Genomic DNA, 14,078 nt, shown 5'->3' with positions numbered 1-14,078 from the left:
GATAGGAATGCCACAAATCACCCCTAAACCCTCTTTGAGTGCCACTCCGATCCCCCTCTTCTGCTCAGTCTGCTGCTCTGCCTCCTGTCCCATCTGCCTGTCCCCTCCCTTATCTATCGTATGTCACGCAGAGGCTGCCTGTCACTTGTGCTGCAGGTTGTACATCCCTGGAGTACTCTACCTTCCCTGTGTTCTCTGACTGGGGAAAACTCCCAGAAATCCTCATGTCTGAGGAACAGCACAGAATAACTCATAGGTCAACCAAAAAGATGGCTCTTACATTTTGTGATGCCATATACTTAAGGAAACGGACCTGATCCAAAACTTCAAAGAGATGCCAAACCATGATGCACTTTCCAATTCTTCAGCTGGGACCCACAGTGTCTATGGGCCTAGATTCTTTATTAGCTACTAAATGTTGCTATATATTTCACGTAACTTATAATGCGGTAGCACTTTCAGGGCCTGAGTAGCTATTATAATACATAGATAGTTGTACAGTTTCTTTATTGTGATGGCATATAGGTCTCCGGGATGAGGTACTTGTTGTGCAGTGTGCTATACATATGCACAATAGAAACTATTCCTGCCCAAAGAGATGATAGGTGGATTCGTACAGCAAGGAAAGTAATAGGGAAATTATCACACTTAGCGAAATAGAAAGCAATCACAGCACAACAATGCAACAGTCACTTTCAAAACCCTGCCCTAGGCTTTAAGGCTAAGTACAGACAGTCAAAAAGCCTGAGGCTGAATCAATTCGATCTTTGCAGGTTAGTCTAAACTATGTAGATTGAATCCCTACAAAATGTGAACAGACATTCACTTTTGATTCTGGAAATGCAGCCACATGCCTGCTGTAGCCCAGCCAGAAGCTGGGGGAAACTAGAGCATGCCTTTCCTGCTTGTCTGGTGCAGACAGCTTGGGTCAAGGCTAGCCCACCCACCTGGAGGGGTTTGTGGAGGAGGTGCAAAGCATCCTGGTATGCTGGGGGACTGTGAGTTAACTTGAATCTGTAGGGGATCTGGGACAGAAAGTTCAGTAAGTTTAAAATCAGTTAAATCTGATACTACATCCATCCAGGTATATCTTAAACTACTTTTAAAAATGTCTGAAACCAGTTTATGTGCACTGAAACTTCTACTGTGTTATAGATTTGAACTGGTTTCTGATCATTTATACCAGTTTATGTGCAAATTCTATCCCTAGCCTAAGAGGTATGTGCTTTTCTCACCGAGTTGCTGTTTAATTTTAATGATTTCTTTAGTGCACCATTATGTGTTTTAACACCAACAAAAAATTGTGCACACCTCAGTGTACTTACTGCACCTCTCTCCCCTACATATGTGCCACTAGCTCAAAAAAAAAAAACAAAAAAAAAAAAACGTGCAAGTTAGTCCACGTAATTTTGCCCACACACACACAGCCAGCCAACCAGTTCATCTCATGGGGAAGTGGGACATGCCAGTGGTTCTGAACCGACTAGAGGCACTCCCTGAAAAAATGCCAGCTTATAGTTTTTACTCTTTGTCTGCCTACAGAAAAATAAATAGTGCAGCTTTTCTCTTGCTAAGGTCTCTGAAAACCCACAACTATGGCTTCCTATTTGAAATCTTTGGGCTTACCTTATGAATCATGTTTGCACGCATGGTAGTGCTAATGGTGCATGGCACCCCGCAGCACTCTTGAAAGGATCTCAAAGTACTCCAGGGTGCCATGGCACCCTGGCTGAGAATCACTAAGACATGCAACCCCCTTTCAACCTGACAAGCAGGAGGCTGATTGACACAAGCCAGGCCTACAGGTTACTGCCGGTGCACGCACATTTTAAAAGGAAACAAACTCCCATGAGCTGTTTGACAACGATGTGCTTTTATGGGCAAAACATCAGTTTCACCTGTTCAGAATGTTTTTCCATTTGTTCATGCAGTAACTTGAACCTCACTCCCCTTTCATGCTGGCAGAGTCCAATCAAAACAGTGTCTATGAGCAAGACTTCTCTCAGAGATGCTAACAGAAGCACATGAGAAGAGTTACTAGAGCAGCAGATAATAGATGAACAATATTTAACTGTCTCCCCAGGTAACAGACTCAGTTCACATTTCCTTCAAGGTACACCTCAGGCCATGCTGGAGCAGGATATGTAGCTAGCTTGGAGATTACCAGCACTCCCTTAGCAATGCCTTCACCCCTACAAAGGAAAGAACAGTTCTGTTTCTGATGCACAAGCACAGGAGGCACGTGCCAGGAAAGGGAACGAGGGGGGGAAATATTCCTCTAGCCAACAAGAACCATCAGCTTTTTCAGAAAGAACCAGTCTCCACTACATCTGAGATGCATTTCAGATCCCGATCCCCTCCCTCCTGCAATAACTAAGCCAGCCAGATCTGTGCAGTCTGGCTGGGCTGCAGCATCACCATTTGTGCACCTGATCCTGCAAACGTTGCTCATTCAACTTTTGCTTACTCATTCCCACCCCTTCATCCTCCCCAGAGCCAACAGGATTTGCCATGTCTTTAAGGACTGAGCAGTTAAATATGTGCAGGACTGAAGTTAAATACTTCACAAATGGGCTTCAAGACAAGCAAGGACAATAATGTCCAAGAACCTCAGAGAAAGAATGCATACATATGCTATATTGCAGACATGAATGTAATAGCAGAAGGAAAGCTCTCATACCTTTCCCTTACTTTGAGGTCAGATGTGAAGCAATGAGAGACTGAGGAAGACATACTGAAGAACTAGCAGTGACAGCAGCGATGAAGGCCTTGACACTAATGAACAGGGCTACTTGAATAAGCTATTCCAAGGCCCAACGCTTTACTAGGACATCTTCCAGAAAATTACTGGTTGCAGCCTACTCTTGAGTGAGCTAGAACAGGGCTGTCCAACTGGTGGGCCACATGTGGTGGCGCACAAGGGACTAATTGAGACCCCTAGACTCCAGTCTGGCTGTTGCTCCCATCATGGCTCTGCCTGTAGCAGCTGCCAGATTCTCCAGGCTCCCTGCACTTCTGCTTTCTGTACCCATCCCAGGATGCAGCACAGTTCAACACAGCACTGAGCCACGGGCAAGGCCAGGGACACATGGGTATATGGTGCAGTGGAGGCGGAGAGGGAGGGGCGCGTCTGTGTGGCATGCAGCCTGTGGTCCTCCTGGTGTGGCCTGTGTAGCATGTGTACCCCACACACCTAGAAGCTGGACAGCTCCAAGCTAAAATATACTCCACCAACATAAAATAAGAGAGGACAATGCTGTTCTTCCCTCCAGACATGAGTGCAGCTCCGTAGTTCTTTTAACCATGGAGCCCAACATGGCTGTGTGACATGACTGAAATCCTTCAGTCATGACATGCGATGTCTGACTGCTGATGGCAATGCTACTCCCTTCCTCATCTTAAGAGAATTTGTCATGGGAACTCCTGGGCAAAGCTTCATGGAGGCTTTACCTACTTACCATTTTAAAGCTACTTCCATTCAAGGACTGCTATTTTACCCCCTAAAACTCCTGCAACATGTCACCCCAGCTTGTAGATCAATGCCTTCCTGTAGCTGGGAGAGCACAGTAGACTACTTCCTCAAAAGCTGCCACCCCAGGCCAGCAGAATAGCAATGGGCTATTGCAGCAAACTAACGCAACAGTCCCCGCAGCTATCCTTCCACAGTGTGCCAGGAGGTCATCAGGCTGAGAATATAAAGAGCCTGTCATGCTGCTGCTAAACCCACATGACCTGGGTAAGTCATTTAGATCCAGGGAAGCTTGTTACACCAATTTTTATTTTGGATATTTATTTCCTTCCAGAATTAAGTTTGCTGCGAGTTCTGCACTTTCAAACTTCAGCATCATGTTTTTCCTACAAAGACAAGGGAATGCAGTAAACAGTACTCACCTGACTCCCATCTTGCAGTCCATAACACAGGGGGAGTCAAACTCAGCCAGCAGGTCATCCATCTGATTGTACCGCTCCCCATCCTTCATTACGTCCCCATGATAAGCAGGAACAAAGGGCTTCAGGACATCATTCATCAAGCGGTCCAAGCAGCGCTGCTCAGATTCACAGTGCTTCTTCAGTATCCTGCCATTAGCTGCTGCTTTAAAGCTTCCTGCAAGACAGAAGACAATACAAGACTTGCCTTAGCTCTGGAGCAGGACACCTTGCCAGGTAGAGGAAGACAGGCCAGGAATTTCAAGTCTCCTTCCCCTGTCCACCTCCCTACCCAAACAATATTTTAAAGGTTAAACACTCAGAAGTGCTGTGAATGGTTAACAAGCTTCTACTGATGGTTTTATTTAGTGTCAAAGGCGAATGATCATCACTGCTGCTAGGACTGATTCACTCCCACTTGAGTTTACAGCTAAAACTCATCACAGTAATTTCTACTGAAGATTAGTCCTGTTTAGAGGACTCTGTCTCCTCTTCCCCCCAATCACTGTCCTTAAGAGCTGGAACTCTCAGAAACTGGTAGGAGGAGAACTTAACATCACCTCCTACCTTCAGTCAGTGGCAGAGTTTGAACGGAGGTCCTCCATGAGGAAAGCACAAACCTCCACCACTTGACAGACATGAGTAACTCCAAAAGCTGGCAGCAGTCCTAAGCAACCACCTACTGTAGAGACTACACTTTACAAGCACAATATGCTAGAATTTCCTTCACCTCTACTTTGTGCTATTTAAGATCAGTTGCTCCCACAGCCCTGGGCTTCCCTAGAGGCTTAACAAATTAAACCCTGTGAAATTAATTCGGAGACAATTTAGGCTAACACAGCTAATTAGCTTAACAGTTGAGAACCTGCCTGATGCTCTGCCCTTTCATTAGTTTCATGCTCAGGAGCATCTCCTTGGGCTTTATATAGCACAGCTTGATGTCCCATACCTGCATGACCCGCCAGTTGGATCCAAGGGTATTTCTTCTTGAAGGACATAACAAAGGGGGACCAATGCACCATATTCTTGATCTTCCGCCATGATTTGCTCTGAGGGGGGAAAAAAGAAAGGAACCCATGGAAGTGAATACAGTGGATTTTTGCTACCCAAATCCAGCCCAGAGAGCGTATTAGTGTAGTGCAGTATTTTAGACAGTGGAGAAAACTTTAAAGGCTGGAAAGGAAAGGAGCATTGGGGAACCTTCTCCTGTTTTGTCCCCATCATCACTGTCCCAAACCAAGTCATTGGGTGTCAACTCCCAACCCACCACTTACGTTGAGGCACAACCTTGAAGTGAATGGAATCACATTTTTCTGTGGGATAAGCAAGATAAGAAATCAAGAGAGTACCATACAGCACAATTACTAGATATCTTCTCCCTACTCCTCAGAGCTCCTCTTTAGGAAAGGGCAGAGTATTGCCTCGGTCCCAAGGTGCAACCATTACATTGAAATTTGAGTAGTCAAGATTTTTCATGAACTCCAGCATTTTTTACATGGATTTTACCTCTTGAACCATCCAAAAGTTAATACGAAAAGCTTATTTTTATTCCCCTGTGAAAAACAGCTGCTTTGGTCACTACATTTTGAGTCTGTTTTAAGCAAGCGAATAACTATACTGGAGAGGACAGTTCACCTCTGACATGTGGAATTTGTTACCAGACAGATTGCATACTGTAGTAATGTAAATACTTCTGAGGGGCTGTACTCAAAAGACAGAAAAGTCTCATACAAAATGTGAAATCTTTCCTGAGAAAAGTTGTTTTCCTTAGATCCATTCAGTGGGATACACAGATAATAAAAAAGGCAGAGGTATTTCTTATTTCAACACCGCAAGACTCTAAGAACTATGCATGCAGGCAGTATGCAACAGGGACAATGGAAAAATGTCTAATTGCACAGAATGAGGCAAACAGGGATTATCTCCTGGACAGTCACAAGTCACTGAATCCAACTTGGAAGTGCATGTTATATTACCCTCTTTTGCACAACCTGAAATGCAATCATTCCACAAAGCTAAGATCATACCCTCCTACTATTTGCAGAACTCCTATTCATCTGAAAAGGATGTCTGACAACTCCATCAGCTAAACCCTTTACTAGGATATGTGGTAGAGTAAAGTCACAGGCAAGAGTCAGGCAGCTGGTATAGTAGCTGCTGATGTAGTTAGAGGAAATTTTATCTGGATGAAGCAAGCTGACAGGTGTCCATTTCCTGAACCATCCAGGTAGTAATTCTCCACTGTAGGAAGCTACAGGGCAGGGACTCCAGAGCAATCATGAGACTTGCAGAGTGCCAAGAGGATGTCTTTGCAAGACAGAGAAACCTTGATTATCTGAAGGGGTGTCCTGTGTTTTGAGACAATAGGCTCTTCTACTCACTTGGAGAGAGATGATGTCCTACAGCAGTGGTTTTCAACTTTTTTCATTTGTGGACCCCTAAAAAGTTTCAAAGAGAGGTGTGGACCCGCTTTCAATTTAAGAGTGGGTATTCACATGCTTTTGATTGATCATAGTCATCTTTTGCAGACCCCTTCAAAACAGTCTGCAGACCCTCAGGGGTCCACGGACCATAGGTTGAAAACCACTGCCATACAGTGTGATAGGGCAATTAAGTGTTAATGCTAAATGTCAAAGGTTCAAGCAGTCTGCCCTGGATTGGTAAGGGACAAATGTTTTGGCAGGGGTGCCACCAATTAGCCCCGCACCCTCCTCGAGTGCCACTCTGATCCTCTTCCCTGCCTGATCAGCTGATCTGTTTTCTGTCCTATTCCTTGCCCAGTTTGCCATGTGTCACACACGGGCGGCCCATGCCACCTGTGGTATTTGTACCATATACTGGCCACTCCTGCCCTAGATAGTGCCATTTAGGGGCAGCCCAAGTAAGGGTGGTGCAGAGCTGCCTCCTGGGATATCCGAGGAATGTCTTCCCAAGCAGCCTATGGGCAAGCAAGAACATACCACCCCATACTTTACACTGGCCTCCTGCAGGACAGCGAGGGCACGCAGGGCCTGTTACATCCAGTGTCAGGCACTTAAGAGAGAGGACAAAAGGAAGGATCCCTGTGCACTGTCTCCTTCCCCATCCCTCACCCAGGGTTTATGTTGGTAACTGTCCTGGGATTGAAACTGTTAGCCTGCTCTTTGGATTGTTTGCAGGACCAGACCAGAAGCTTGGCAGAGAAACCTCCTGGAATTAGATCACCCAGGGCATCCCCCTCTCCAGCACTGTGTTCAGGATTGTTTTGTATTTGAGCTGTGCCAGGTTGGGTCAAGGATGCAAAAGGCAGCTCCCTACCTGACATGGGGATGAATGTTTTATTTCCATGTAAAGTGCCAGAAGCTATGCACTTTGGCTGTTCTTTGTTCTCTCTTGGCAGAGAGCACCGGGGGTTTTCCCCTCCTTTTGTTTTTAAATAGCACTCAAGTTCTGACTGATGTCATTTAAGAGAGAGAGAGACTCTAGTCTCCAAGGGAGTTTAGGCTCCAGAGCAATGTGACCCAACTCGTCTAAAATAGAGAGGAGGAATCCTCCCACCAAACAGAAACATAAGTCACTCAGGCCCAGGATGGACGCCAAGGCAACGAGTGTTCTCGAGCCAAGATTTTGTTTTTCGGTGGTTAGAGGTTTATAGCAAAAAGCTTGATGTACTTCAAAAGCATAAGCAAAAAAAATGAAGCTCCAAGACTACTGCAAGCCTTCCTGATCCTTCCTCCAGCTGAGGCTTTCTGACGAGAGAGGCATGCTAATGAATTCTGCTCTATGGATTTCAATTTCCCTTCTTCTATCAGACCCCAGGGCCTCTTCAGCCAAGAAAATTGAGGCTTTTAACTCCAGGGAAGGGTTAATCCCTTGCCCCTGGCAACTTGTTCATGCCAAGTGTAGATTAGAGGCCACTGACCTATGGAGTGAACTTTCTATTGAGTTGAACAAGATAAGAATCCTAAAAAGGCAAGGGAGCCAGGTTGAAGAGTAGCCAGCCTCAAGCATGGCTACAAGAATTGCAGCACATTTACAGCACCTCCAGAAGGGGAGAACAAAACAAAATAAAAAAAACAAAACATTTTGATGCAGTTCTTGCCTGGTTTCATGCACACCTTTGGAGAAGTGATTCTTTCATGCCAGTCACTGCATTTTGGATCAGCTTGCACATGCTAACTGTCCCTCAGCCCTGCTAAGCAGTCAGACCCTTAGATCCAATAAAAGGAGCCTTTTATTGAGCCAGTAGAGGAAAATAAAAGAGGCTGAAGTCTTTCACAGAATTTGTATTTTAGTACCCAAGAGGTTTACTTGGAAGGTGTGTGAAAGATTTCCCACAAAAACCGGAAACAACTAGGGGCTGCAAACAGCAGCTCTGGTCTTGAGTTCAAGTTGCCAGAGAGCATCCCCAGCATACTTACTGCCATTTCAGGTGTGCGCAGAGCTTTGCAACATGTTAAGGAGGATTCAAGTGATGTTAGGCTTTCAAACTGGCTTAGATTTGTTGGGGGCAAGTCGCATGTAATTTGAAAGGCTGAGCTTATCCCACACTATGACAGCTACTCCACCTTCACAGAAAGCATTTCCATGCATGCTCTGAGACGCAGCACTTCACTGGAGCCCACCCAGTAGAAACTGCGAAGTTAGCCAAGTCCTCACCCTGGGCAGTATACAGCTCTGACAGGCAGCAGCCTCTGCATTCATTACTACACTCTGCAATTCCTGCAGGAGCCATCTTACTTTACATTTGGCTTCGCATACTCTTCCCCCATCCCCACACACTTTAATAAAGGAAAGTTTACTTTATTAAAAAGTTCTTCCGTGCCATCAGCCCACAGCTTATTATGCATTATTCTCAGAAAATGGCACAAGAGCAGCTTGTTTTCCTGGCTAACCTACTGGGGCTCTTTTACATTTTTTTTTTCAACAAAAGTACTCCTGACTGCTCTGTTCAAGTAGCTGCCACCATACAATACATTTTTCTATAGACAATTCTCCTAATAAACCAGGCAGCCTCAGTTTCCATCCATGGAAACCGTTATTTCTCATTTTCAGAAACACAGGGGCAATGGTTTTTCTTTGTTAGATTCACACAAAGAAAACCTAGTGGCCCTGGTATTCCAGTTTATTTGAAGACAATCTCACCCTACCCAGAGGAACTTCTCCAGTGGGATAAAGGGTGGGTTCAGAGAGGAAAAAAACAGAGCAGCCTGGATGAGGAGGGCAGCTGGGCAGGGCATGAAACCAGCAGGCTGGACTCTACTGTCAGCAGGAGACAACGATCTTAACTAAAACCTTCTGCAATACAGCAGCAGCGGAGACAGGACATCGGCAGGAATGGCCCTTTTTGCAAGACACGTTTAAGCAACCAGCAGCAGGCTGAGCAGCTTTGGCAAGCATGCCTAGATATGGTATATTCTATACATGGGGTACCCCTCCCTTCCTTCCAAAATAAAATGCAACATACATTCTGTCAGTGGAGCTTATTACTTTGTTCTCCAAACAGCTTTCTTCTCCGGGCAAGGCCAGCTTGTCCACTGTCGCCTTGGTCTGCCAAGTGTCCTATCTCCAGTCCTCCACAGTGCGAGGTGTGTTCTCAGCCCAGTCTCCAGGAGGGGGCCATGAGAGTCACTGGCCATATTTTGTTTCTGGTGAATCCCAACCAAAAGAGTCTGTCCACAAATCAGCTTGAATTCATGCAAAGATGAACTCACTTCATACAAATGGGCTTGGGATTCCACTCAAATACTAGACCAACACAAGAGTGCTCAGAAAGCTGAAGAAACACAGTTCCTGAGCGGCACATTGCTTTAGTTTTACTCTACAAGCTGTGTTTAGAAAACAGCAGTTCTTTCCACCAGAGTTGGCTGTTGTTTCCACCACAGTACCACACCCTGAACTATTGATACATTACAACAGAAGCATTAATGCTATTTACAGCTAACTGAAGTTCTTTAAACTGGTTTTTGGCGTAGAATTAAAGGGTCACCTCCAGGCTTTTACTAACAGCTAGTTTGTATTTCAGCAAGTTATCTGAAGGTAGATTCAAGTATGAATGAACAATTAGGTAAGCTGGCTGCAACTGCACAAATCTGCAGACACACAGGGGAAACAGTATCTACCAGCAGGGACACAGATCCAGAATAAAAGCATTATGATGCTTCATTAGGGTAGTCCTTTGGTAATACCCAGTCCATGAAGTTCTCTCTCAAAGTGTATACAAAAAGAATTTTTAAACTAAGTCAATGGGACTACTCATATGCCAAAAGTGAAGCACTCACTTTGTATGAAATAAACAAGACATGCATAGATAGCCATGCACTCTAGGCAGGGCCCAGGCAGTAGTGTTTGACAGAGCCTATCCTACCAAATGATAAGGAAACACCAGTTAATTTAATGCAACTGCTGCAACAGTCAGGCTGCTGTGCGCCTAAGCAGGGCAGGGATGGAAGGTGTTTGATGCAGTGAGAGAACACTACATTTCACCAGCCACAGCACCAAATGCCAAGAGATGAGCTATTTTGTGCTAAATCTTCCAGTGACTATGCAAATATATTCAGCGTACAGCTCTACTGTTCACACAGGCAGTTTGATGGAAGTGGGCTAAATACTATAACTAGGATCTGATGCATTAGATTAATTTAAAAGAAACTTAGGAGCTAAAAAATTCACACTTTTTTTCTGCCCCAACAAAGCAGTAGCTACTTGCTAGCTTCTTTCTGTGCATTTCTGAATGCAAGGCCCCACCACACAGAGTGCAGAGTGCCCTCAGTAGGGGAAGGTTACAGCAGATGTAGGATTAGGACTCTGGCTGTGAACACTCCCTTTCAATGGGTGGGGGAAGAGGGCGGAGAAGACACCGTTTTATTTATCTGCTGTGCCTTTAGGAAAGCTAAAACTCTGGCTTTCCCATCTGTCAATGCTTCATATGGAAAGTGCAGCATATGAAAACTGAGTGCCAACCCAAAAGGTCAGAGAAAACATTATGCCTAATTGTATTAAACAAAACGTAACAGATCAGCTCAACATTTACTGTACATATTTTCCTTATGGCAGACAGCTTTCCTTTAAGCAGGTGAAACTAATAACTGCTCTAAGGAGATGTGCCTTCTGAGAGCATCCATCCACTCATGCTCCCCATACTTGCGTGGAATTTGACTGAATTGTAACAGTACTGTTTCCCTTATGTATGCAGCCAGAGATCTGTGGCGACCAACTTAATTTGCTGCAATTATAGTTTCCTACAGTTTTATAGACCAGTTGTTCCTGGAAAATGCTGGGGTCAGACTTGTACTGAAATATTTCTTTGTTATGAACTCCAGCACATTATGTCAGAGTCAAGATCTAACTTGACCTTAGGCTTAAGAAAAAGGAGAGAGAATGCAGAGGGAGCTTGTAGTTAGTGACCTCTCCCTATGCTGAAGAAAACTTCCTCCCCATCTCTCCCTCCCGGGAGATTTTGAAAGAATTTAAGAGACCGAAAGCTAGAGGTAGACTTCAAGGGGCACTTTGGTGGAGTGCGAGGGGAGATCCTAGTAAAGAATCCAATACAGAGGGGCCGACAACCTACTGTTCTCACTAGAACTGCAGGTGCTAAGTAGTTCTGTAAATCAGGCCCAGAATAAATAGGTTTATCCATTCATCCAGTTTTGGAAAAGCAAACAGTGCCAAAGAAGTTGAGCTCAGGAGCAGAGGGAGGATCAAAGCCCAGGCTGCTAGCTCTATTTATAGACACTCCCACCCATTTAGATTTTGACAAATTTAATCCTTGGGATCCTTTTTTCCCCCGCTTCCACAGTAGGATGGAGTGAACTAAGTGCAACTTCTAAAATCTGTACCAGGAACCAGCAACCAGTCCCACTTTTGCTACTGTGGCACTTCAGTAACCGTTGGGGTGGTTAATGCCTGCAAACTATCCTGACCACCAATGCATTTCATATTTCCTTAACGACTAAAAATAACATGCGGTGATTGCCTTTACTGAGATCAAAGTTTGCAAAGCCAGCAGGGACCTTTGCTCCCTGGGCCCGAGCTGCTTCAAGTTTGCATTGACACACGTCACCGTGAGAAGCAGTGTTCTCTGCCCCCTTTCCTTTTGCTGTATGGCAATTAAGCCAGTCCAAAAAGGGAACTCCAGCCACAGGAGTTTTTTTTGCTGCATTATGAGAAGTCCCTGGAGGATCAGATTTGCAGCAGCACTTGATAGGTGCTGGGGAGTTTGTAATTAGCAACCTTTAGAGGTATAGTGATTAGCTGGTGGCTCCCAGAACCTACTGCTATATCCCCTACCCCCCACAAAAAGAGAAGGAAGGAGGACAGGTTGAACACAGTATTTAGTGGAATCCTTTAAAGGGAGGGAGAAAGAAAACCCGGGCATGCAGTATGTTTACCCATGGAGTTCATTTCGTGTCAGCCTGTTTTGAGGCCACAGTACATGCAGCCAAGGAAAAAGAGGCTATTTAGTTTTCCATGTTTAAAAGAATGAATGTTTTCTTTTGCCCTTAAAAAAAAAAAAAAAAAAAAAAGTAGTTAAGGTTTCCCTAGTGATGATTTGTTTCCCTCCACTGGAAAAGCCTGTCCCTCCAGAAGCGATAGGGAGGCCAGCTTTGTTTATTGTACAAGACACTGCCATGCAGATGGCAACAACACAACCTGTGTTCAAGCCTTGGCAGGTAGGTGCTTCAGGCTGAACAGCTCGCTCCTGGAACCGCATTTGAAAACCTGGCCTCAGAGCATCGGAATGTCCTGGCACGGACCGGAGCAAAAACATGGTTGAATGACAAGAGGCTACGGAGCAGAAAGCTGTACGGCATCTCTTCTGGCGCACAATCACAAGTGTGTGACAGGGCTCAGACTGTGCTCTTTTCTTTCAAGGCTTAGACATCTGCTGTGCAATCTTTCCTGATCAAAAAGTAAAGGAAGAATGCAGCTTCTGGTTCCATCCCACCATGCTAGCCATCTCCTCCCCTTTTAGGCAACCTTTTGGTCTTGGGGGGAAAAAAAATATCAGCAGCTTTCTACTCACTCACTATTCTGTTATGAAGCCTGAACCTTTTGCTTTCAAAATTGTGATGCAGATAGAGTGGAAGGGAGCCACCCTGACACTGTTCTTCATCAAGGAACTCCTCCTCACCTCCTCAGGGCCTCCTACTGCCAGAGCACAAGCTGCCTACATGCCAGCTCACTTGTTAAAGTGCTAGCTCACAGTGGAAAGACCTTGAAATCAAGGGATGCTCAAAATTTGTTCAGTCAAATGTGTATCATATCCCTAATCTGTGCGAATTAAAATCTCAGCAGCTCATTCCAAATCTTAAACACGCTCCCATCACATTCTTATACTGCCCCCATCACCATACTATCTGTAGAGCCAGGACACTCATGACCAGCACCAGCCTTTCCCAGTTACTGGAAGGGAAGATGGTCTAGTGGGTAGGAAGCTAGTCTGGGACTCTGGAGAACCTCTGCTTTATGCTCCATTTTGCTCCATTTCTTGTGGGGGACCCTGGGTAAATCACTCTTCCTCCTCTGTCTCAGAGGGGTGTCATCAAGATAGGCAGTTAGCTCCCCACTATAAAGACCTTTCCAAATTATTGGATGGCTCCACTCCCCACAACTTCCAAGATTCCATTGCATTTAGCAGATATTATGTGAAAGTCATAGCATGCATATTATTTCCATTGCCTCAGATACTCTGCTTTTTCAAAAACTATGCAATTCCACTGACCAAGCCACTCCCATCGAATTTCAGTGGGAGTTCCTCTTCTTCTAAGAGGAGATTAGCAATAGCCCGTTTCCCCCTCCCCAGTCAAGGTTTTGCTCTTAACACTAAATTAGTGGTTCTCAGCCTTTTCAGGCTCAAGGCACACCTCCATAACCTTTCTGAATTTAATGACACCCCATTTCAAAAAACAATTTAAACTTTGGGGTTTTTTGCTATGTTAAAAATAGAACAGTTCTTCTGGTGCAAAGATACTTGGAAAGACCAAAAGAGGTCAGAATGTTTTTGACACTGTAGATTCCGATTTTCAAACTCTAGTTATATCTTATGAATGTTGTGTAGATGTTTGCACACCCAACAGTGCTAATATTGCATGGCACACTCCAGCACCCTTAAAAAAAATAAATCTCGCAGCACCCTTGTTAATAATCATTGCTTGACGTTAACCACCCCC

At 44.9% G+C, this 14,078-nt stretch overlaps 1 protein-coding gene across 1 annotated transcript in view; it reads right to left on the bottom strand.

Moving 5' to 3' along the window:
- The window catches only part of ITPKB (inositol-trisphosphate 3-kinase B), a gene marked incomplete at its 5' end in the record, with an annotated part of 121,090 nt that overhangs the window by 58,289 nt on the left and 48,723 nt on the right, over positions 1-14,078 (bottom strand). The window contains 2 exons of the mRNA XM_025216211.1: positions 3,892-4,105; positions 4,877-4,976. Coding sequence (XP_025071996.1) covers positions 3,892-4,105; positions 4,877-4,976 — 314 coding nt within the window. The remainder of the gene's footprint in view (positions 1-3,891; positions 4,106-4,876; positions 4,977-14,078) is intronic.

Source organism: Alligator sinensis, unplaced genomic scaffold, assembly GCF_000455745.1.
Source record: "Alligator sinensis unplaced genomic scaffold, ASM45574v1 scaffold138_1, whole genome shotgun sequence".
Classification (NCBI taxonomy): Eukaryota; Metazoa; Chordata; order Crocodylia; family Alligatoridae; genus Alligator; species Alligator sinensis.
This window is presented reverse-complemented; position numbering and strand designations above follow the sequence as displayed.